The 24,206-nt window shown below is 45.7% G+C and overlaps 1 protein-coding gene across 2 annotated transcripts in view; it reads left to right on the forward strand.

Annotated features, from left to right (window-relative positions):
• Positions 1-24,206, forward strand: part of LOC142591482 (phosphoenolpyruvate carboxykinase, cytosolic [GTP]-like) — a 65,558-nt gene that overhangs the window by 33,928 nt on the left and 7,424 nt on the right. The window contains exons 1-7 of one of the 2 annotated variants that reach the window (XM_075703813.1): positions 9,377-9,551; positions 13,941-14,207; positions 15,990-16,174; positions 16,432-16,635; positions 18,279-18,466; positions 18,858-19,071; positions 20,903-21,208. In XM_075703813.1, the coding sequence (XP_075559928.1) occupies positions 9,445-9,551; positions 13,941-14,207; positions 15,990-16,174; positions 16,432-16,635; positions 18,279-18,466; positions 18,858-19,071; positions 20,903-21,208 (1,471 nt within the window). In that variant the 5' untranslated portion in view covers positions 9,377-9,444. Of the gene's footprint in view, positions 1-9,376; positions 9,552-13,940; positions 14,208-15,989; positions 16,175-16,431; positions 16,636-18,278; positions 18,467-18,857; positions 19,072-20,902; positions 21,209-24,206 lie in introns of those variants that run through there. The other variant, XM_075703818.1, reaches the window with a different exon arrangement.

Raw genomic sequence — 24,206 nt, forward strand, 5'->3', positions numbered from 1 at the left:
GCTTCGTTTGTTCTTTCGAAAGGCCGGGGTACTGAGCGCATGCACGTATATTTCTTCACTGTGTGTGCTACCGTAATAAGCAGTGACAAGACGCACCAAGATGTGCGCGGAACGTGCTCAGTCTTTGTTTGACTCGAAAGCAAAACAAAGCACTCAACAATGATAACTATGGGGGTCGAACACGATGAAACAAACGGATACGATTAAAGAAATGTTTTAGGTTAAGACAATGAGCTGGAAGTGATTTTTCTCGACAATCATTCACTACACCAGGCAGACCCTGCCCGCCGGCGGTGAATCGGACACGTCATGCTCGGAACTTCAGTTAGTATCTCGTCATGTCCCCAGCGGCAGCGATGACAGCGCTCATCCTGGAAGGCAGTGAAGTGTAGAATGACTTGATCAGGGATGTCTTCATTCGCAACACGTCTCAGTCGCTGACAATGGTGGATCGAAGCCTATCCTCGGGGGCGACTGATAGAGGGGATGTTGCGCCAGTGATACTTTCAACGAGCCCCAGACATTTTAAATGATGTTGGCGCGCGGGGATTGAGGCGGCCACTCCAAGAGAGTGACTGCGCGCTCTTCCGGCAGTTCTTGCACAACAGGAGCAGTGTGGATCGGCGACCTATCGCGTTAGAATATACAGTCGCCTTCCAGAAACGGGCCGTCAAGAATGTATGGAATCAGTACGTCGTCTATGACTGCCCTGCACCTTTCAGCGATGAACTTACCTTCGAGCCGTATCAGTGGGCGTCGCACAACGCTTAGTAAAGAATACCGGCTCATTTCACGCAGTAACCATGAGATCGGCGCCCTGCAACTGACAGTAGAACGCTTCCCGACAATGCGGCCAGCGCGCGCCGCCGTAGCAGACGACGCCGTTCAAGATCCCGCCCCTCGAGCAGCTGCGCGAGCTGCTGCCGCCGCCTGACTCAAGCGCTCGCCGCATCGCGATGCAATGCGCTCCGAGTTTCCCTAAATGTGAAACAGACTGTAAATCGCCCTTCCAATGAAATGTCCACGCGCACACACGTAGGCACACACCGCGCGCGGCACGAAACGTGCCCAAACACGCGCAGTGCAGGAGGCAATCAAGGCGGTGCGAACGAGAGATGGGAGAGGGGTACCACCCGCTATTAGAATTTTGCTTCGCATGCGGCGCTCTCAACGCCGGCGCAGCAGCGCCGCTCTCGGTGCCGTTCTTGTCTATAGGCAATAGACGACTGGCGGTAGTCGGGCTACTCGGTGCACGTGTATTTCCATTACCTGCGGATGGAGCAATCCTCAATTTGCGTAAATGCGCGTTTTCTCGTTTCTTTAGCGGCCCTATGCCATCTGCGCTAACATTGGAGCAGATGGGATATTTGCCCGTTAGCTCCCCAAATAGCTAACATGAGAAGTCTTACTGGTGCATGGGCTGACTTTACCGGCAATTTTTTTTTGTCTAAGACTAAACCCACAGATATACCTTACGGACATCTAAACCGCATTCGGAATTGTGTAGTTTTATTATTTGCTATATCCGCAGTACCGCGTAAAGCTGGGGAACACACACACACTCACTCACTCACTCACTCACTCACTCACTCACTCACTCACTCACTCACTCACTCACTCACTCACTCACTCACTCACTCACTCACTCACTCACTCACTCACTCACTCACTCACTCACTCACTCACTCACTCACTCACTCACTCACTCACTCACTTAGTGTATTACTTCGGGGCACTAAAGAGAAAAACTAAACCAGTTTTGGCCGATCTATTATTCTTTCAAGTAATTTTCGTATTGTAGAAGGGTAATTTACTAGTACATGTAGTTCAAATTGAGCTGTGTTAGTATACCAGCCTTTAGGCCACTCTTAGGCTCAAAACCGATGACGACGCCGCCTTGGACGTTCCCGCATCGTCTCGCCGTGACGTCATGGATTTTTGACGGTGTCTGCTTGGTGCCCGACCTAGGGGTCAAGATAAACTACATTATATTTTAGGAGACAGACTGAACCTGGCAGAATTCGATAACTGAGCAACAACGGCCCAATTTCGAAAAATAAATGACGTCGCACAACCTACTGGCGCTGTGGTTTCGGAGCTAAATTCAATAAATGGAAGGAACCATGACCTTCATTTTCTGCTCTAGTCAACAACCTCTTATTGCGAAATTAACAACAATAGTTTTGAAAGAATATATACTTTGTCATCACATACGGCAGACATTACCAGCTCCTGACTGGAAGCTTACCATTATCAGTGAAAAGGAAGGTGCGCAATCAGTGCATTTTGCCAGTGCTGACATATGGGGCAGAGACTTGGAGACTGACAAAGAAGCTTGCAATGCGAACAAGTTAAGGACCGCGCAAAGAGCGATGCAACGAAGATTGCTAGGCATAACGTTAAGAGACAGCAAGAGAGCGGTTTGGATCAAAGAGCAAACGGGCATAGACGATATCCTAATTGACTTCAAGAGGGAAAAATGGAGCTGGGCAGGTCATGTAAAGCGCCGGTTAGATAACCATTGGACCATTAGGGTTACAGAATGGGTAGCAAGAGAAGGGAAACGCAGTCAAGGAGGGCAGAAGACTAGGTGGAGCGATGAAATTAGGAAATTCACGGGCGCTAGTTGGAATTGGTTGGCGCAGCACATGGGTAATTGGAGATCGCAGGGAGAGGCCTTCGTCATACAGTGGACATAAAACAGACTGATGATGATGATACTTTGTCAGTGTAATCTGATCTAGTGTCTCTCATTAGCGTCCCTTTGGCTTTCTTGCATGCAGACTACGCACTTCATTATTGAAACATCCTGTATATTATTAAGCGTTTGAAGTGTGAAAAAAAAAGTTTGGACAATGTTATGTCCTCATTGGGGTAGGTCACTGTTGCATAGAAGCTGCATTTTTCGCTTGATAGCTTTTTCGAAAGCACGCAGTCAGCTTAGTCCGTGGGGTTATTGAACGGAATAGCGGTGGAACGTGTCAAAACCTGTTCGCGCTGACAGTCTTATAAACAGTACTAGACCATCCTAATACGAGCGACTAAGTGATAACGCAAGCCTATAGCCATAGCAGCGTACTTTAATCAGCACAAACAGGCCAACGGCTGTATGCCGATCAAAACACCGAAGTTAATTATGATGCCAAAGGTCTCCGCAGCTGTGGCAGCACTGTAGTAACTTCATCCGATAATTCCAACGGCGATGGGCTATTTACATATGCTGGGTACACAAGCTGTTCTATATACTGCAAAATGTTGAACCGGCAAGTTCGTATCTTGACAATGACTATCTAAAATTGGGGTATAGCGTCACAGGTTGTTCTTGTACTTTAGTTAGCATTGTACTTTTGGAAGATAATCCTTCTGCACCTTTTATTTAGTGTTATCGAAATTCTACACCTTCACCTGCTTGATACGGGAAGTTGCCGGAATTAATACTGCTTCACTTTTATGCCAATACAGACCGCATTCTTGGGGGCACAAGCAGGCGTCACAGCTGCACGCAAAAGCATGATGATTAAAGCGAGGCGACCTGGACTCTGAGCACGCGTTGCTGCATGGGACGTGCTTCACCATTCTTAGTAACTGCAGACACACGGCTTGCTTGCAAGCTGTCTGTTTTGCGGGAACTGAGACTGCTTATTGTTTGCATTGAAGATGGGAAGTACGTGTGCCGTCATTGCGGCATGTGCTTCGCCACTGGGCGAGGCCGTCGTGCGGTGCAGTTGCGTGCCGACCGGGAGAGGGCAGCAGTCGCGCCGCACTGGGATTACGTGTGATGCAATGGTGCTCGTGGTTGCGTGATGCGCAGGTAGCATGACGCGCAAGCCTTCCCCTTTCTTTCTTTCTTTCTTTTTGCTTTGTTCTTTTCTTTTTTCTGTTCTTACGGTTGATTTGCGCGGCAAGCTTTCTGGGCTGTCGCATGAAGCGCAGGAACACTTTTTGTTCGTTTTCTTGCGTGCACGCCAAGCGATCTTGTTATTGTTTAGGTGGCGAGAACACGAAGGTTTATCTCCGTGCTCGATTATAGACCAGGCTTCTCTCGTAGCATAGATTTCGCGCGAGTTTATGGATGGGACGGTGCAGAGCTGGCCCGAGGCCAGGCGCGCAAGCTGTCTGACTAGTGCCTCTGGCGGGCAGACACCGATCCAGAGAACGTTGGCGGCAACCCTCCTATATAGCACGATTGTTCACCCTCGCAGCGTGGTCGACTGGAGCTCCTCCTTGTTGGCTGGGTTGCTGAGTTAAGGACCCCCCTTCGGTGGCGAGCCTCAAATATGGCGTGTCTGACAGTATTACGGCGTCTGAGTTTTATGACAATTACGATGCTGCTCTGGAATGTGGCGCATGAAGGTTTTCGCGCAACCGGTTTAATGTTAGCTGGATAGAGAACTGCCGCAATTGGAGTCGCTGGATGCTTGTGACAAATACAACGACGCTATATTTTTTAACGAGCCAACTAGCAAATGTGCAGGCATAGATCCGCTGCGCGTGGAAATGACCGAAAGTGATCATATTCGAAAATATTTGGTTGCTGGCTTATCTGAACGACCGCTAATGCGCTTAAGCGCTTCATCGTTGAAGTAACATTTTTCACTGGAAGTGAGAAAATTAAGCGTCCTAGGTTTGCGGACAAGTTATATCAGTTATGACGCACGCCGCTTGCACCCTCCCGGTATCAGTATAGTAGTAGGATTTCGCAAATCTCCTTTGATTCGAGCAAGGTTTGGCAAGGATCCGGCGTGCGAATGCGGACGCTTGTGTGTCGTTGTAGAGTACGCAGCAATAATTTGTGATCAGAAGTGTAAAAATGTAGCAGTGGCATTATGTCGCTCTCGCATGTGTTTTGTAGGGTCAAAGCGCAACTGAAATTTGCGCTTGTAACGCGGAGTGGAAAGGTGTACGTTCGCTTCGCTATATAGTGGTGCAATATGTTTGTGCTTGGCTTCGCGAATATCACTCGGAGCGAGAAACTTGGTGGAGGATGCGGTTTCGCGAGTGTGTGTATTGCATCGCCGGTCCGAACAGGCGGAGTCGCGCATTTTGTCACGTCATTACTGCGAAAGCGTTTGACACTTTGAAGTGGAAGGGAACGCGACGGAAATGTGTGTTTTGCGGCTGCGCTGTCGGGAGGAGTTATGGCCGCCTTGTATTATTCCAGCGGTAGTTCGAGCCCGCCGGATTGCGCCGTATGGTTTTGACCCACGAACTGCGCGGAGTTGCGGCTGCGTGTTGCACTCGTCTGATTTCCTACCGCTTTATAGAAGCAATAATAACGTGAAAATATGATGCCATAGGGGAAATGTGTGCGCGTGTTTTTAAATGAACTGCAATGTCGTGCACTCTTGTGTAGAGTGCACGACCTGAAAAATCAACTGCATCATTGCTTGAAAAGACACTTGTGTACGAAACTCTCATACCTCCTCGCTATATGGCCGTGCTTGTACACATACGTTGATTTGCTATTGGAATATACTGAAGCGCACCTGCCAGCCGTCGTGTATTACACATATGCGAATGTGGACGGCGCTGAGCACTTGTTTTGCAGCATTCTTGTACTTTAGTGCGGAACTGCGTTTCGAGCCCCACTGGCGTGTGCTTGACCGCAGTCGCCAGCTGTTCTGCGTTCACATACCTCAGTGCATATACCAGTTCATTATATGGCGCGGCATGTACGAGCAGCGCTCTGGAATGCGCAGCCGCTGGGGCCTTAGCAACCGAAGCTGTTCTGTCATACTAGCACCGATACGACGATACCGCATCTGCCCAGGCGCGCGGCGAGTCAGTTCCCTCCGTCTGATGCGAACGCGCGAAGACAATGGCTAGGCCGGGGTACTGCTGTGGTAGACGTCGCTATCGCGGTTCCATTGAGACGTCACTAAAGGGGTGAAATTTAAGATGGCTGGTGCCAGTGCTGCGGTATAGCGCTGTGGACTTCTTTGTATATCGGGTTGTGTCGGCGTTGATTTGGGCACCTCCCTGTCCCGCCTGCATGAACACCTGGCGCACTCAACTGCGCGCTGTGATTTCTAGGGTGTTAAACCCACGCGCTCAGGTCTCATGGCGGGATGTTAATGGGGGTGTTCGAATACTGATATATATATATATATATATATATATATATATATATATATATATATATATATATATATATATATATATATATATAACGCGTTCTGTTTTTACTCTTTCTAATGGATCATTCAAACACCGATGAGGCCACATATATCGTTCACGCTAAGCGTGAACATGCTTCGCCGTCTCATTTAGATTATGTGCGTTACAAAATTCGGGAACTTGAAGAAGCGTGACGTATTGGGTTAGTTTGTATTCATTTGCGTTGTGCCCAAGCACCATGCAAATTGAGAGCCTCGGGCATACCGACTTTACATGCAAGACAAGCTGCTTATCGTTATCTGTAAAAAGCGATTTCCTGCGGTTTTACGCTGTGCTTGATCAAGTGAACGACAGTCTTTCACCTGTCACGGATGTTTCAGATATTGCAAGGTAGTTTCGTGCTTTAATGCAACTATATGTGTGTTTTCCGCAATGTCTACCTTCAGCGCGCGCCTGTCTTGTCTGGGCGATTACAGGTAGGTTTCTCGCGTTAAGCAACGCTAGGCTTCATTGTTTTGTGACGTTCTTTGTTGAAGCTGTTAGCGTGCCACACGTACTGCTTCTCTTGGCCGCTCACTTCGGAGGCATTCAGTAGCTGGCATATATTCGAATACTACTCGCAGAATATCAGAATACGGTTTGTAGAATCGAATGCTGCCTGTTAATTTCGAATAACAACTAAAAACCTCGATATTCGATTCGTCATCGGAAATGCCCGAATATGAGAAACCTCTAGGTGTTACTTTATCGACATGATTGTTTCGATTCCTTCTACTTTTGCTAGGACAAGAGCTGCGGCTGCAGCTGTCCATTTGGCGTCTGTGTGGGGTGGTAACACGTTATAGAGCGGTGCGCTAAAATCTCCCAACAGTAGAGCCGTTGCTATGTAGGCTGCTCACGGGAAGCCCAGAAATGTAAGTTTTATTGCCTTGCGCCGAAATATACGTGGCCTGCAAGGCATGGGTATAACACTCACGAGAGCACACTAGAAACACGCCGAGTTTTGCGGTGACCACACCAAGAGAATCTTTCTGCTGCGTCTGCGTTGAGCGCGAGTGTGTAGCCGCACAAAGCAGCCTGCTTGAACGTTTGTAGCGTTTGTGCACCGCATTGCGGTCCTCGTTTCACTCGCGTGGCCTTTCTGTCGACAGTGTGGAGTGTCAGCTCTGGCCGCGCGGACCGCTCAAGCGTGTGATAAGGCTCGCTGCAGCCTCGCCCACTTTCTCTAGCAGTCGGTACCTGCCAGCCGGATCCTTCTTTCGGACTAGTCTAATAGCTCTAGTGCAATAGGCGTGTCGGGATGTACGTCCTACGTAGCAATGCGTGGCGGGCAACTTCAGCTTTTAGAGCTGCCAAAGCCTCGCTTCGCCACTCTTTCTCCTCCTGCCGTTACACTGCTGTAGATACACATTTATGACGCGTTCAGCAGGTCTGCCCTCAGCCCTGCTTTGCATCGAGCGAAGCCGTGTTAGCATGTGGCCAGCGGGAGCTAGCGCTTTCGGATCCTGTTCTGATGTCGCATTGCCCTGTTTGGTAAAAATCAGAAGCACGTGCGCTGGTGAAATAACACTTCATGCTTAGAGCCCGTTACAAGGCGCCAAGCATCATCATTATCATCAGATTTTTCTGCAGTGCTGCGCGTGGCGCTTGTAGCGTTGAGTGTGAATAGGAGACTCGAGAGCCTATTTTGACCAAGCGAGTTTGAATTGCGGCTTACGCGCGCACGCATGCACACACGCGCACCACACACACTATTTTCGCACTTGTTCGGTGTAGTTGGCCCGTATTTTCGTGCCGTGGTAACTGGGTAACTGTTCTCTTGTTTTGTGGCAAAGTACAGTAGGTTGACGATTTGGAATTTTCTCAGCAAGGTAGCGGCGTACGAGAGGTTCGTCATATTCGTCAGGTGCTCTGGACCTCAGTGCATATCCTCACGCGATGGAAATATTGTATAACAGATGGAGGTTATTCTTTTTTTAATTTAAAGCAAAGAGCGGGTTTTATTCCTCCGGTTTTGTAAAGTTGTACTACGCTTACCTTCACTCCGTTCATGCCCATAATCATCGCGGTACTGCTGCTTGACGTAGCATGTACGTGCATTAGCTTCTGGCAGCAAGGCGATGGCATTAGATAGAACACAAAAAACGTATCCGTGGTTTTCAAGCGCGCTTTTCTCGGCATTGGTACAGAGCTTTGATGAAGTGCACTGAAGCGGCGGCATGCTTATTTTCGAAATGCTGGGAGGTCTCAAGAAAGAGCAAAAAAAAAAAAAAGTCTTTTTTTTCAGTGTATCATTCGCCAAGCGGTTTACTTCGCGCTGTTTCGTCGCTGGCTAGAGAGATGTTACTTCACGCCGACCGTTGCCTTTCCTAAAGAAATTTGTCTTGGGTGTTGTGCCACTTGTCTCGTTTAGCGGTGACGTTATGTACGCGGATAATAAAGGGGACCTCGTCCGGTAACGTGCGCTCAATTACTGCATGGAGCCTGTTCTAGACACGCTCAGGATGCCGACAGGGTGCGCATCCGTCGTTTATTGCCTCTGCGACAGTATCGAACTTGCATGTGCGCGTCAAGAGGCCCTGCTTATCTTCATGTCTTTCTTCCGTTCTTCCTGTTTAACGACTCGGCATTGCCGTAGAACAAAAGCGCCGCCAGCTAAACCCAGGAGGCATCGCACGTGAGCAGTGACCCTGTCGCGAAGGCGTTGTTTCATTTTTGTGCGTGTGTTTTTGACATTTATCAATTCTGTCACATGCACGTGCAAATTGCTCCTTAGTACCCGCAATATGACAATGTCTGCTTCCCTTATACTTGAAGCGCTGCCAACTTTTTTTTTTTTTCTTTCGATCATCCTACGTAGTGACGTTTATATCGCTCTTATACACGTGCATGATAATGCGCTGTTTGTGCTCCAGATGATGTCCTCTGCATTGGGGATCTTGCCAGCGGCAAAGGGGAAAGCAGATACAAAAAAAAGGGAAGCAAGCCACGAGGATAAGGGGCACCAGAAAAAAAAAAAAAAAAAACTGAAAAACCACTTGTTGGCCGGTAGGGGGGGGGGAGCGAGGTGGTGATTCCCTTCTCAGTTTCCATCCTTCGCTGATGTTGGGAGGCAGTTTTACTTCAGCACCGCGTCGCAACGTCACGGAGTGTGTGACGTTGCGTCAGCCGCTGGCCGCCATTGGATCAGCGGTGCTGGGCGAGGAGGGCGGCGAGGGGTAGAGCGGCGCTATAAGAACGGCTGGTATGGCGCCGTGACGGGCTAGTGATGAGCACAGCCAGGACCGTAGCCGCCCACTTGAAGTACTTGTCGCGTGTAGTTCCGAAATGTCTGCCTCCGGATCGACGCAGTTCTTGGTCCGCCAGAGGACCCCCGCCGCCGCGACTGGCCTGCGCGTAGGCCCTGCCTCGGACAGCGTACGGGACGGCGGACGGTGAGGGGAACGCTCGTTCTCTTGCCGGCGAGCGGTCTCCACTGTTTCGGTGCGCCTTGCATAATGCGCGCCCCACCTGATCTTCGTTAAAACCTGCGATTTGAGGGTCCAATTCGTTTCCTCTATTAACCTTCGTCCCTTGTGTTGCTTTGTTTTCGTGTATCCATTTTCCGTGTCATAATTTGCCTCGAATTGCTGTCTGTAAACCTTAGCTTGCGCCGTGTTTTTGCAACGAATATTTCAACGCATTGTCACTGTTCGAAGTGATAGCTGCTTAAATGGTAAGAAAGTGATTCATTGCTGAGATTTTTTTAAAATTTTATTTACCGGTTGTGCAACGAAGCGTTGGTTGACGTTTAATATATGATCATGTTATAGAAGTGGCCCTTCAAACGCACTTTTGTCTTCTGATGTCGAGCAGGGTGAATTGCAGCGCTTTCATTTCCGCTTGCCTTTCTCGCCAGTCCTGTCTGAATGCGTCCGCAACTCGTGCCTTGTTCCAGAAGTGGGCCGTCCGGCTCGTCAGTATCGCATTGTTGACGAGTACTGCTGCACACACACCCAGTCTCGCTTTTTGTGCCTCCCAGGTCCGCATTGCGCCTGATCCGATCTGTACTGCCAGTTAGAATTAATATTGCGGACTCTCCTGTGACGAAGGTGGGGGCCATGTGGGGCGAGGGAGGTGATTGGAAGTTATCATAGATATTTAAAAAAAAATCAGCTGAAATGCTTTCAGCGCCATTTTCATTCTGCAAGTGTGTGCGTGTTCTAATTCTGCAGGATAACATAGCAACAGTGCATGTTTAGTACGTGTGGCGTAGCGTACTATTTGGTAATATCTTAGCGCTGCAAAAGGCGCAGGACAGAAACGCGTTGACACACAAGTGTCTGTGTGTGTCTATGCCTTCTGCCCTGTGCGTTCTGTTGCGTTAAGCTAATCAATTATAACTTTTTGCTCGCAAGAGGCTCTCGTATTCTAGATGGCAGTTACTTCTGACTCCAGACTGTAATAAGAAGTTCCAAATTCTATTTCTATCTTTCCTTGAACTTTTGATAATGGACAACTCTCCGCCGCTGCTTAACTGACAAGGGCGGAGAAAAAGCGCGAGTTTGGCAAACCTTGAGCAGTTTGGGTAGCTTCAACACCCGAATTGTGAAGCGACATACGGCTACGAGTGCCGCTGTACCAACGGTAGGAATGGCGGTTGTAGGAGCCGGGAGTCGTGGCCTCGGAGTCTTGACGTCGCACAGAAGGTCGTTCTCGAGCCTACGCCGCCGGTGCGTCTCGTAACGGGTAGCGAGCCCACGCCGTCGTCCGTGCTTTCTTGACGAGGGTTGCTTCTTTAGTGAAGAGCAGGGGGTCGAGAGGATTGAGTAACGGAACAGGGAGTTTATTTACACAGGAAATGCAAACTTATTTACAAACAACAACGGGTACTCGTACCGGCCGGAGCACGGTGTGCAGTACAACGTTCTCGTAGTATGAGCTCCAGGTCAGCAGACATCTTTCCCGGAGATCACATACCAGAGCATATCTGAGCAGCCGAAAAACCTCTGTCCCCCTAGGCCAGGAAAATCTGCCGTCACACCCTCGTCCAATCGGAGCGTCCAAAGTCGCCGAAGGATCCGCCTTGAGGGCGAGGTGGCGCACAGTCATTCCGGCACCCTTGTTCGCTGAATTAAAAAAAAAAAAAAAAAGAGGAGTCTCGTAGACAGGAGTTGTCACGCTGGCGCGTCTTGGTTCCTGGGATGACCTCGCATTTAGCTGGAGCGTTTGTCAGACGACCGTGGCCGTTACGGGGGCCCTTGAGAAAATTGTCTTAGAACACCCTTTTCGAGGAGTTTTCTTGCTCTCATTAATCCGTGAAGGCGACAGTGAACCAACAAACATTACTCGGTTCGCCAAACTTGTCTCGCTTAACTGGCGTCGCACGCCTGTCCGAAGGGGCCGCAGTGTTGTCTTCACGAAGCGATTCGTCCCAGCGGGGCAGGAGACGCTAGAAGGTCATCTACCCCGCTGGCCGATGGTAACACCGTCCATGACCAGGGTAAGACGTAGCTTTAGCTCGGGGCTCCTATCTAAATACATGTGAAAGGAGAAATAATTTTCCTCGGTAACCACTGCACCAAATTTTGATTAGGCTTGTTGCTTCTAAAAGAAAAATCTAGTGACTATTGGCAGTACATTTTTTATTTAGGCCGTCAATGTTTTATTAAGAAGTGTTGAAAATCGTAAATTTTCAGAAAACACTGTCAGGTTTGCAACTAACTAATTTGCAACTATGAATAACGATATCAAAATTTTGCAAGTCGCATCTATAATATTGAAGTATTATACATGGCTCTTAAATAGACCGCTGAAGTGCGAGTAGGACTTTTGCAAAACCCTCGTGAACAATGTAACCGATTAACTTAAGATAAAAATTGATATATCAAATTTGCCCGCTTTCGATTCTCTAATGGATGCAGCCTATAGAACTGTTCTTGGTGCAGAGCTACCAATTTCGTGCTTCTATTTTTTTTTTTTCAAACTAACCACTTTTTGAAAATTCCTTTTGAGAATTTCAGGCCTTATACCGAAATTCTGCTTCCAAGAGTCGCTAAACTTGAGCACCCTCTCTGAAATGCAACAAATTTCTTTAATCTCCGAAAAGTGTCCCTGCGTTTTACATGTGTTTTAATAGGCCGCATTGGAGTTGGGCCGGCGCTAAAGCTTCCTCTAAAGTGGGGAATTCGGGGTGGTTCTGCAAAATCCAGGACGGTTGGCAACACTTGTTCATTATGCCTCCTGGGCAAGCCCTGGTTGATCTCATGTTGATGTCTCGCACCTCTCAACTGTGACCTTTCACGATAGGAGCTGCACGAGCGTCTTGTGAACTGTTGCACTGGCTGAAACTTGCTGGCCTAACATTGCGCCTATGCGCTCAGCACCCGTCGCCTATTTTGCATGGGCACCTCTTCCTCGGGCAAGTTAACCGACATGTTTGCCAGGACACAACGGGACTTTTGCCATTGTTTAACCACCTGTATGAACGCGCTTGCAGTGTCTGGTCAGTAGACCAATTTTCGTTTTTTCTGCTGCGGTACTATACCTTCCCACACGAACCCTGTCAGTGTGAATTACCTTTGTGTCCTTGCTGATAGTCCGTCTAGTTAGGTTAGTGTACCATCGTGAACATTGGTCTAGGCATTCCAGCCTCATCGACGTTCGCACGCGCTCTCCTGGAGGCTTCGTTCTCTGTAGCTTTCTTATTATACTTTAAAGCTTATCCCGGTCCTCGCGCGCCGCGACGGTGCTCGGTGTTGAACTTATGCCTGAGCAAGGTACACGTGTGGCTGTTGTGACCAAGTGGACGGGCCGCCGTGAGATAACCGTTGCAGTGCACTTGCAGGCTGCGGCTTGCATGCGAGCGTTTCCATGGAAATTCACGGGCATTCGTCCGCATGGATGATCGATAAGATAACTCGCATCCATTCTTCAGTGCAATGAGGTGACAGCTGATATCCTCTAGACTCTGCGTCTGGTTGGTATCAGGAAGCCACTCGCACGAACTTATCTGTGCACCTCTTCGTCATGAATACAGTTCACCTTGAATAAGTGTCCTTAAGACGGCTGGTGTGATAACATGACGTACGTCTTCTGTTGCGCGTCGAGGTGGTGAAGAACTCGTGCGGTTTCTCTGACCTCGGCTGCATGCGCTGCGAGCCATACAATATAGGAAATAAGTGGTCTGGCTAGTCGTCCGTTCTTTCGGTAACGAGACATTGCGTGTGGTCTTCCTTGATTTCACTTGTCTCGGGTGGCGCGCAAAGTTCGTTCCAATCACCCTCGCTCCTTGAACTATAATAAATCTCGTAGTGCCACCATTTTGCAGCATAAATATCGGACGATATAAGGCGGCGTACTGACCTAGCCACAAGTTTCTGCGTATTGCTAGTACGTTGTGCAGGATTCGTACAAGCGGTGCTCGAATCGTTTTCAACAGCAGCTCATAGTGCAGGTTATTCGATGCAGGCTCATGCCCGCCTGGCTCTCTCCAGGGGCATAAAGTACGAGGGGAACGATTAACCCAGCTGTACTGTGCACTGATAACGCACCGGCTTCTTTTTTTGTGTATTTTTTGGGGGGAACGTTATAGTAGGGGGGGGGGGGGGGTATAGAGAAGCAAGACAAGGGTAGTGTTAGCTGCCTGTAAACAGATGCCAGTGTATTCTCGTCCAACCGGGAATTCCCTTCCTCCTATGACTCCACACGCGCGCGCGCTGGCAACACATGACGTCTGAACAGCCTCGATTCAGGGCATTGACATACTGAGCAGCGAATTTGCTCGTTATGCGGCAGTTGCAGCTCTCTACATTACCTGAACTGCAACGTGTCGTTCTCTGCAGGTCCCTGAAATGTTTGCAGTCGCAACTGGCTCCCGTGAGCGCGTGCGCTCGCGCGCTGAGTACCTCGACGTCGTTCCAACAGCAGCCGCAGCCGGCCACGTTGTCGGTGCTGCCGAACCATGTTCGCGCCTACGTCGAGGAGAAGCAGCGCCTGTGCCAACCCAGTGCCGTGCACATCTGCGACGGCAGCGAGGCCGAGAACAATCACCTTCTCGACCTTATGCTCAAGGCTGGCAGTATCGTGCCTCTGCCCAAGTACCGGAACTGGTGCGTGCCGTGGCTGTATTGAGGTGCTGAGCATGTCTAAGCTCCTCCTGCACGTGTGTGTGTGTGTGTGTGTATATATATATATATATATATATATATATATATATATATATATATATATATATATATATATATATATATATATATATATATATATATATATATATATATATATATATGTGTGGTGACCCAGCTAACTTGGACCAAGATTTTGAAAAAACTTATGCGTTATTCAGAATAGAAATCGCGTGGATGCTGTTAGCGTTTATCTAAACGTACAGTACCATTCTTTTGCTCGTCTTTTTTTGAGTAATTAGCCGAGATAAATCAACTTTTTAAATATAGCTTGAAACGTTCAGGCGTCAATAGGAAAGTTGTGGGGCTCTACAAATATTGCCCAACCCAGGCACTTCCAACGAGATATACTTATCGTGGCCGTTTTTATTCGGGAGAAACAGAAGCCCGCGGAGTTTAAAAAATACCACGTGACAGTGCGGCACCTATCTAAATGCACCACGATTACAGCGCTCTCAACCGTGCTTTGTAAAAAACATCGCTCACTTCGAGCCTTTCGTGCTGCCCACGACAGAGCTTCGCGTTATTTGGTTCTGAGATAAACGCCAGTCGGTTCCAGGTGCATGATGCATGTTTTGTGCATACTTTTTCTATTCCGCATCGACTTGAACGGTGAAAAAAAAAATTGCTCTTGTCATATCCGAATAAACGGCTGGTGACAGCGCGTTCTTCGGCGACAGGCGCGAGCGGCTGCTGACGAAGCGGTTTTCGGAGCGCCGTCGCCAGCCGCTGCCGGTAACGTCGGAGCCAAGCAAAGGTTGCAGCCCTTTCTCGCAAGTGAAGGGAAGGCGATGTTTTGCAAGTCACTCACGAGAGCGCTGTAATCGTGGCGCATTCGGGTACACAGAGCGCGCTGTCAGGTGGTATTTTTAAACTCCGCGGGCTTTCGTTTTTCCCGAATAGGAACGGCCCTGCTAAGTCTATCTCGTTGGAAGTACCTGGGTTGGGCAATATTTTTGAGGCTCCACAACTTTCCTATTGACGCCTGAACGTTTCAAGCTGTATTTAAAAAGTTAATTATCTTGGCTAATTACTAGAAAAAGATGAGCAAGAAATGGTGCTGTAAGTTTAGATCAACGCGAACAACATCCACGCGATTTATGTTCTGAAGAAAGTATAGGTTTTTTCAAAAGCTTGGTAAGTTAGCTAGGACAATATATATATATATATATATATATATATATATATATATATATATATATATATATATATATATATATATATATATATATATATATATATATATATATAATGAGTGCTGACTGTCAGGTGGCTACTACAAAAGCAGCTATATGCGAATTCTGTGCAACTGCACACTTTGCTTCTGAGATGAGCACTTACACAATATTTGCATATAGTCTTTTTTTTGCTAGTAGCCACCTGACAGTTGGCACTGTGATGCTAAGATTTCATCTCAAGTTTGTGCGCTCTGACATCTGCTCCTTGGGCAGAAACTACTCTTTGCACCTGTGGACCAAATATTGGGCTGTTGCAATATCGAAATGCAGGAAAACTTTCAGCACCCATAAATAGTCATTGGTTATTAGTAATATGTAATATTTATGTGATAGATACTGCTCCTCTGATGCTTAGCCCATCGTTCTATAACCATTTCTAAATTTACACACTAGCAGGATCTTATGACAAGTTTGTTTAAACAAAGTATTGATGCTTAATATTCCTCCCCAACTCCTCCCTTTGCATCAGCTACTTGGCCCGGACAGACCCAGCTGATGTTGCCCGTGTTGAGAGTAAGACATTCATCACTACGGAGAGGCGGGAAGAAACCATTCCAACACCAAAAGAAGGCATCAAAGGCACCTTGGGCAACTGGATGTCTCCAACAGATTTACAGAAGGCCCTTGGCGATCGCTTCCCTGGTTGCATGAAAGGTTAGCCAATGTTAGCCTTCCTACGCATACTTGGAATGCACTTGGAGTGCATACTTGCAGTGCAATAAGTTGCATCTGTTCTTACGGCCTGCTGTTGTGTTGGCTTCATCGGTAATGTGCACAACTGGCAGTGCAGTTATTTGAACTGCTACTGTGCATTGATCACAAATGCAGACCTTTGTGTATTACATTTTTCTTGCGTGGTAATGGACAGTGTATTTATTGTGTCTCTTCATTCTGTTTGTGTGGTTGTGCAGGTCGGACCATGTACGTGATCCCATTCAGCATGGGGCCTCTTGGCTCTCCATTGAGCAAGATTGGCATTCAGCTCACAGATTCGCCGTATGTGGTTGCCAGCATGCGCATCATGACTCGCATGGGCTCGGAGGTGCTGCGGACTTTGGGAAGTGGCCCATTCATCAAGTGCTTGCACTCTGTGGGACAGCCACTGCCCATGAAGAGTGAGCATGTGACATCCTGTGTGCTTCCGTTGCTTTGCACCTAACTCTTTTGCTACCATGCCTATAGAAACCAATCGCTTTGAATTCTACCAGCAACATCATGCGTTGTCTGTAATGGCGACTGAACTGGAACTTTTTGTCAAATTTGACTTTTTCGCAGTTGGGCAGTCTGGAAAATCAAAACTTCAACTGGAGGTATTGTAGGAAGCTAGCCTCCAGTACCCCTAGCACTTCCTCAATAAAATGGCACAAAATTTGCACTTTTTTTTTTCGCTGTATAATTTTCTGACTCTGTCTAGGCTGTTTTAGTGATGCCTCAAACAATGGTAGCTGCTCATAAATGCGTGTCATGTTGATAATTGTGTTAGAATATCAAATGCAGCTTCATTTTCCCACAGTGGGTTTAATTCGCCCATTTGCATTTCAGTACCTTATGTACAAATTATTACGAGCAATTCTCCCCGTGTGGGGTTTTCACTTGCACAAAAGCATGCAGTTGATTTCAGACCTTATTCATTACTGTACAATATTGTGCAACACTCCACATTACTGTACAATACTGTACAGGAACTGAATACAGCACGTGGAGGCTCCAGAACCAGTTCAATGCACACTAGACCACCTTGCTTGCCCAGAAACGCAATAATCAAGTATTACTTCTGCGTGCTCCCTGACCTGAGAACCATTGCTGCGTGAGCTTAAAGAATGCAGTAAAAGATCTGAACCAGATGCCTGCTGCAATGAGCAAAAACAAATTCTACCTGTAGAACATGAATTTGCCTGCTTTTTTTAATTTGCTAAGCTACTGCTTTCCCATGTAGTATGGGTGTTGCTATAGCTAGTATTGACGCCAACAAACCTTACTAATTTTATTTTTCTGTCATCTGACTTACTAAAGTTTGGAACTAGGGGCCAGGTGCATATTTTGTATATTTCGGATTTTTTAAAATTCTAAGTGCTTGTACTAAAAATGCCAAATCGTTACTTTCATTTGTGTTCTTTGAGGTGCTTCTTCGAAGGTTCACATAAGAACTCCCAAACTGTCTAATCAATTATTACTGCATTACATCCATTCAAAACACCAGTGATTATATTATAATCACATGTATCTCAGTGTATGTTGCAATCGCGTCTTGCAATAAAATGTAAAAGCACCGAAATTGGCACATTTCTATCGGTAACGAAAGAGTTTAAGTAGCTGGTGTCCCTTTGGTCACCCTCCACATTTAAGGAGATTCTAATTCTTACCTGTTCTTGTGTTAGAGCTTGAGACCTTGGATTATTGTGTGCTGGTTTTATAAATTGCATGCTGTATTTGTGGCAACCAATAGCATATTTTATCACCTGTCCTTCAATTAGCAACTGCATCTCTCAACAGTCGATGTTTGCTTGCCTGCATAAAAGCCAGATACTTGCCTCTTGCGTAGTTGTACTGTGTGTGCTGAACATGTTCATATGCTGTGGTTTTGGAAAATTTTACGTGCTGTTTCAATAATTGAGTATTTCTGTGTTGCACAGGCATGGTATGAGCTGTATGGCTTTGTCATTCCGGTGACTTTTCAGGAGTGAGGAGATACAAGCTGCACTTCTTTGTTGCCATGTTCAGCCTACATAATTATGCATCTCCTTTCTGTTTTTTTCAGCACCTCCTGTGAACAGCTGGCCTTGCAATCCTGAGAAGACTATTATTACGCACATTCCAGACAACAATGAGATCTGTTCATTTGGTAGTGGCTATGGTGGCAACTCTCTGCTTGGAAAGAAGTGCTTTGCCCTACGTCTTGGTTCTATATTGGCACAGAGAGAAGGCTGGCTGGCTGAGCACATGCTGGTTAGTAACTTTGAATATACTTTATTAGTAAACCATCATTTGATAAGTATTAGTAAAACTTGACCATACCCTTATTGTTCACTGGGCACATAAGTAGCAGATAGCTCACTTTTGTGTAGCGAAACCATTGATTTTCATGTTTTGTTCACGTCCAATACCTGTTTACTTGTGGCAAGCACACATCTAGCACATTGTATTAGTTAGCTGTGTGTTTTCTTGTAAGCCTTATTGTAATTAATATTGCTTGTCTGTGACTGGTATTTGAATCTGTATCCTAAGTAAGATAAAAAATATAACTATCACAAATAACATTCTACCATTTTTTTTTAACGAAGGTGATTTTCATACTCGGTATCACTTTTTTGATGACATGTTTTTTTTTTCTCTCCAGATTTTGGGCATTACAAACCCTAAAGGACAGAAAAAGTACATTGTTGCTGCCTTCCCTAGTGCCTGTGGGAAAACCAATCTGGCCATGATGACCCCAACCCTCCCTGGCTACAAAGCAGAATGCGTTGGGGATGACATTGCTTGGATGAAATTTGATGAACAAGGCGTACTCAGAGCCATCAACCCTGAATACGGATTCTTTGGAGTGGCTCCTGGTTAGTGCATTATTTTCTTCTGTATTAATTCAAAGCTAGTGGTGTTAGTGCAAATTAGGGCTGTTCAGATAATTTAAATCCAATGAGTATACTTTGCAGGAAAAACGAACCTCAAATATTGAATCTAATGCCAAAATATTTTTCCAAACGTCTTTAAATCATGAATTTCATTAAGCTGAGGTTTCTGTGCTTCAGCAGTAAAAACCACTTTGCAGGTTCCTAGAATATTAGACAGCCTCTTGTCAGTAAGAATTAACGGAATCCTGCAAGAAACTCTACAAAAAATTACAGGATCATATGCCACCATCGCATGGCATGCATACATGTGCATCATAATTTTCACTGTCCACACATTGTTTACAAAGATGTACTGTGTCGCGGGGTCAGGGTAGCTGTGCAACCCTATGTCTCTAGACGATGCTGCCAAGAAACTGCCAACAGTGCAGATGATGAGACAAGAAATACGGGGTGTTTCAGCTAACTTTAGCCAGAGTTCAAAAATATGCTGATGCACTCTAAGACGACACAACCAAATGCATGTTGCTCACTTTTGTATGTGGTGTGTGTCACGCTATTTTTTGTATTTTGCTTGATTAGATATGCAGTCAAGATTAATTGACCAACTTCTGATGCAACGAAGTTCGGCACAAAATTCCAATTGGAAAGTCGTATAGCGCTTTGCAAAGTGTCCGATTAGACAGTTTCTTTCTATCGCTTAAGTATTGGTGTTTTTCAGCTTGCTTCGGTTGCCCATGAAATTTAAAAAAAAATGCCATGCAGCATACCTGCTTGCACGCCGCGATTGCAGCGCTCCCAAACTGTCCACATACAAATGAACATAGCATCGAGCAGGGCGTGCTGCCTCTTAAAAGGCGACAGGGCAGTGACGAAGGCGTTGGCTGTGCGATTTATGGCAGCAATGTGCTTCCCTCGCGGCTGTTCATGGTAGCGATAAGCAGACGGGTGTTCACACTGGCTAAATGCTATGTTCGTTTGTGCGCGGAACGTTTGGGAGCAGTGCAATCAAGACGCGCAAGCGGGCATGTCACGTGGTGTTTTTGTATTTCACCGGCATCCACAGTAAGCTGAAGAACACTAATACACGTATACTTAATAGATAGGAAGACGGAAACAGTTTATTCGGATGTTTTGCAAACCGCTCTGCAACTTTCTAATTGGTATTTTTTTCATAGCTTCATTGCTTCAGAAGTTGGTTAATTAATTTTGACTAATTATGCAATTAAGCATAATACAAAAAATAGTGACACGCTACATACAAAAGTGAGCAACATGCATTTGGTCGCATCGTCTTAGAGTGCATCGGCATATTTTTAAACTCTGGCTAAAGTTAGCTGAAACACCCTGTATGATCGTTGTGCTATGCCTCCTATATTTTATTAGATCCTATATATAAGATGGCAACATTGCAGGCACAAAAGTATCTTATCTCTTGTCTTATCTCTTGTCCAATTGTCTGCACTGCTAGTGCTGAACGAAGGCTAACTAGCTGAGCTTCAGTGCCTCAGCACGGATATGCAGCATATTCTCTTTGCTGTTGCTGATGCACTTTAGTGCATTTTCATGTCCTTACTGGCTGTTGGCACATTAAGTAGCAAGTCCCGAGACCTCTAGCACAATTGGTGCACCCCATTCTCCACAGGGGGAAACATTTGAAGAATGAAGGATGCAAGCAAAGGATGGATTCATTGTTAGGCAACATTGTTGTATTTTGTTTGAAGAAGAATTGAAGAAAACATTTTGAAAAGTACATTTTCATTGAACCAAAGATTTCTGTAAATTGAGATTTGACTGAATATCTGGTTCTGTGCAGGCACTTCCATGGCTACTAATCCAAATGCAATGAAGACCATAGAGGAGAACACCATCTTCACCAATGTGGCTGAAACAAGTGATGGTGGCTTTTGGTGGGAAGGCATGCCAGAACCAAGTCCAGGCATTCGCATCAAGTCATGGCGTGGCGAAGACAACTGGACTCGGGCTCACGGCACACCTGCTGCACACCCCAACTCTCGGTTCTGCACTCCCGCTGGCCAGTGTCCCATCATAGACCCTGCCTGGGAGGACCCTAAGGGTGTGCCCATCTCTGCCATTCTCTTTGGTGGACGCAGGCCTCAAGGCAAGTTCTTTGGCTCCGCCATCCTTGTTAACTTTCTTGCCTCAATTTCACTACTCGGTCACTAGGTAAACTCTTTGAGCCATTGAGCTACTCTCGTCTTAGAGCAACCTGCAGTGGCTGCATAAGACAGCAAATTTGTTTTTTCAGCATGAAGTTGCAGTGCTACTTGTTTACCTGGTTACAGGCAAGACTAGTCTGTTACAGAATATCATTTGTAGTATGCGCCCGATTTTCGTCAGTCTCCGCTCCGCACGCATTATCACTTTCCTTTCAATTGTGGCATCGTGATGAACTCGGCCTGTATTTGCAGTCTGCACTTCCATGTTGATAGAGCGAACGCAGAAAACGGGAAGACGGACGGTGGACTAACTAACCTAAGCACACTTACTACAGCGCATGGAGGAAGCTACGGCAGCTAGGCTCGAAGCGCGTATGAGGCGGCCATATTGAAATGCCGATGGCGATATGGTAATGCAGATTTAGGGTCGTACTTGATTCTAACGCGCACGCAATTTTTGGACCGGTTATATCGAAAAAAAAAAGTGCGTGTTAGATTCCAGTACATACAGTATATCCAGGTGGCGAGTTCTTTACTGCAAAAAGAGTAATTTAATCACTGTAAGGCTTGCATATAACCTTGTGTACAAGGCTCTTCTCGGAATTCTTGCTTCCAGAACATTATTAGACCTTTGCTGTGCACCCATTTACCGTCAGTTCTGCTGCTCTTCGTTTGTTTTTCGAATCTTCCAGTGGATAGTCATCCTCTTGCTTTCCAGAATCCTGCACCTTTAATATGTATTAATGTGCCACCTCATTCAAGCTGTCTTTGTGACCCTTAAATTGTTTACACTACACTCTTGCCTTCTGGTAGCCAAAATAGCTTTCATTTTATATGCAGCTCAGTGTAGCTGGCATTTTGCTGCCATCGCATATTGCAGTGTCGGTGATACAAATAAGTGATAAATGAAATGCCTCAATATGGTGCATCGGTGTGCACAGGATTCGGGGCATGGCACCTAGCTTGCTTGTGCTGACAATAGTGATGGGTTCTGCTTTCACTTTGCAATTTTATAAGCTATATACCTAAAGACTCGTTTCCATATAAGCGACTTTCATCATGTAACAAGCGCCACAAGCCTTGGACTAGTCCTGAATTACTTAGTAAGATCAAAGTAAAGGAGAACCTGTATAAGAAATTTCTAAAAAAACGGGATCCCGATTTGTTAAAAGTGTTTAAGTCTTTTCGGAACAAATTAACAAAAGAAATAAGATTAGCAAGAAATCACTGTTTCTGTGAACTACTTTCCGCATGTGCCACAAGGACAGATATAACATGGAAAATGCTAAATAAAATGCTCAATGGTAATACCGACACAAATGCCATTGATAACATTACTACTAATAAAATACAATGAAGAACTAACAGGAAAACGCTTACCTGATGCGTTTAATGATTATTTTGTCAATATAACCACAGATGATTTCGATCGCGAAGCGCTTGGTTATGTCGATCATACAAGCAGAGACTCCTTTCTTCTGAATCCCGTATCTGATGAAGAAGTAGCAGCAGTTTTTTTAAGGATGAGTAATAGTGCCATCCGCGATGCAGATGGGATAACTATCAAACCCATAAAATATGTTTTAGAACTAATAATGCCATTTCTAACACATATATTTAACTTATGCTTATTAGCAGGAGTGTTTCCAAAACAAATGCAAGTCGCAAAAGTAGCAGTCATACATAAAAAAGGGAGTAAAAATGACATGGGGAAACTACAGACCCATATCAATATTACCCGTTTTTTCAAGGGGACTCGAAAAAGTAGTTTTTTCTAGAATGAAAAGTTTTTGCCATAAATATAACATACTAAACTCGGCACAGTTTGGCTTTCGAAAAAACTGCTGTACGGAATTAGCTCTTCTAGAACATTAGAAATTCATACTAAAATCATTTGAGGACGAACAGATGTCTATAGGAACATAAGACTACACAAAGGCATTCGACCGCCTAAATCATGTTATTATTGAAGAAATTGGAATTGTACGGCTTCCGTGGTACTGGATTAACATTGCTGCAGTCTCTTCTAAGAAGTCAACGTCAACATGTCAGCCTAAATGGCCATTAATCGGAAATAAAACCTTTATCTGGCGTCCCGCAAGGCAGTGTTCTTAGTCCACTACTCTTCAACTTAGACAAAACAAAATGGACAAAACCACCAAGTTAATTATAATGCGGACGACACCACATTACTTTTTTCTGATGCATCACAAACACAACCTTTGTATGATGTAGCCTGCTACTGTTGCCACAATTGTACTAACCCCCATTTGTTTCCTGTTTAGGAGGCCCCCCCCCCGACAATTTTCACTTCGGGACCCCCGACTGCAATTATACTTCACCTGTTTGTACTACTGTTTGTACTGCTGATAAAAATAAATTCAACTAAAAAAATTGCCTTTTTGTCTCGCTACAAGAGTAAATAATGCCCTTGACGAACTAAGCAAATACACTAAGTACAATGCCCTTAAAGTTAACACAAATAAGACTAAACCTATTTCCCCTCCCCCCCCCCCCAAAAATATAGATCTACTTTCAATACTATTAAGTGCAACAATTCGGCAATAGTGATAGTTAATGCGTTAACTTAGGGTTATCTTCACAGAAAAAATGACCTGGGACGATCATATCAACCATATAAAATCAAAATTATCGGGAATAGTTGGATTAACCTTTATTTATAAGACCATACTACCCACTGAAGTTAAAATGATTCTAACTTGTTATTTTACTTGCATATTAACTATTGTAATCTTGTGTGGGGAAATGCCACTCTTGCAAATCTACACACAGTCCATGCCTTGCAAAAGATTTGAAGAAATATAGCTGTCTCTTTTGATCACCCCTCCACTGAGCTCTTTCTGAGACATAACATAATTAAAAATACATCACCTGTTTTCATATCACTTAGCCGTGAGTTATAAAAAAAAAACTTGCACA

Source organism: Dermacentor variabilis, chromosome 1, assembly GCF_050947875.1.
Source record: "Dermacentor variabilis isolate Ectoservices chromosome 1, ASM5094787v1, whole genome shotgun sequence".
Lineage (NCBI taxonomy): Eukaryota > Metazoa > Arthropoda > Arachnida > Ixodida > Ixodidae > Dermacentor > Dermacentor variabilis.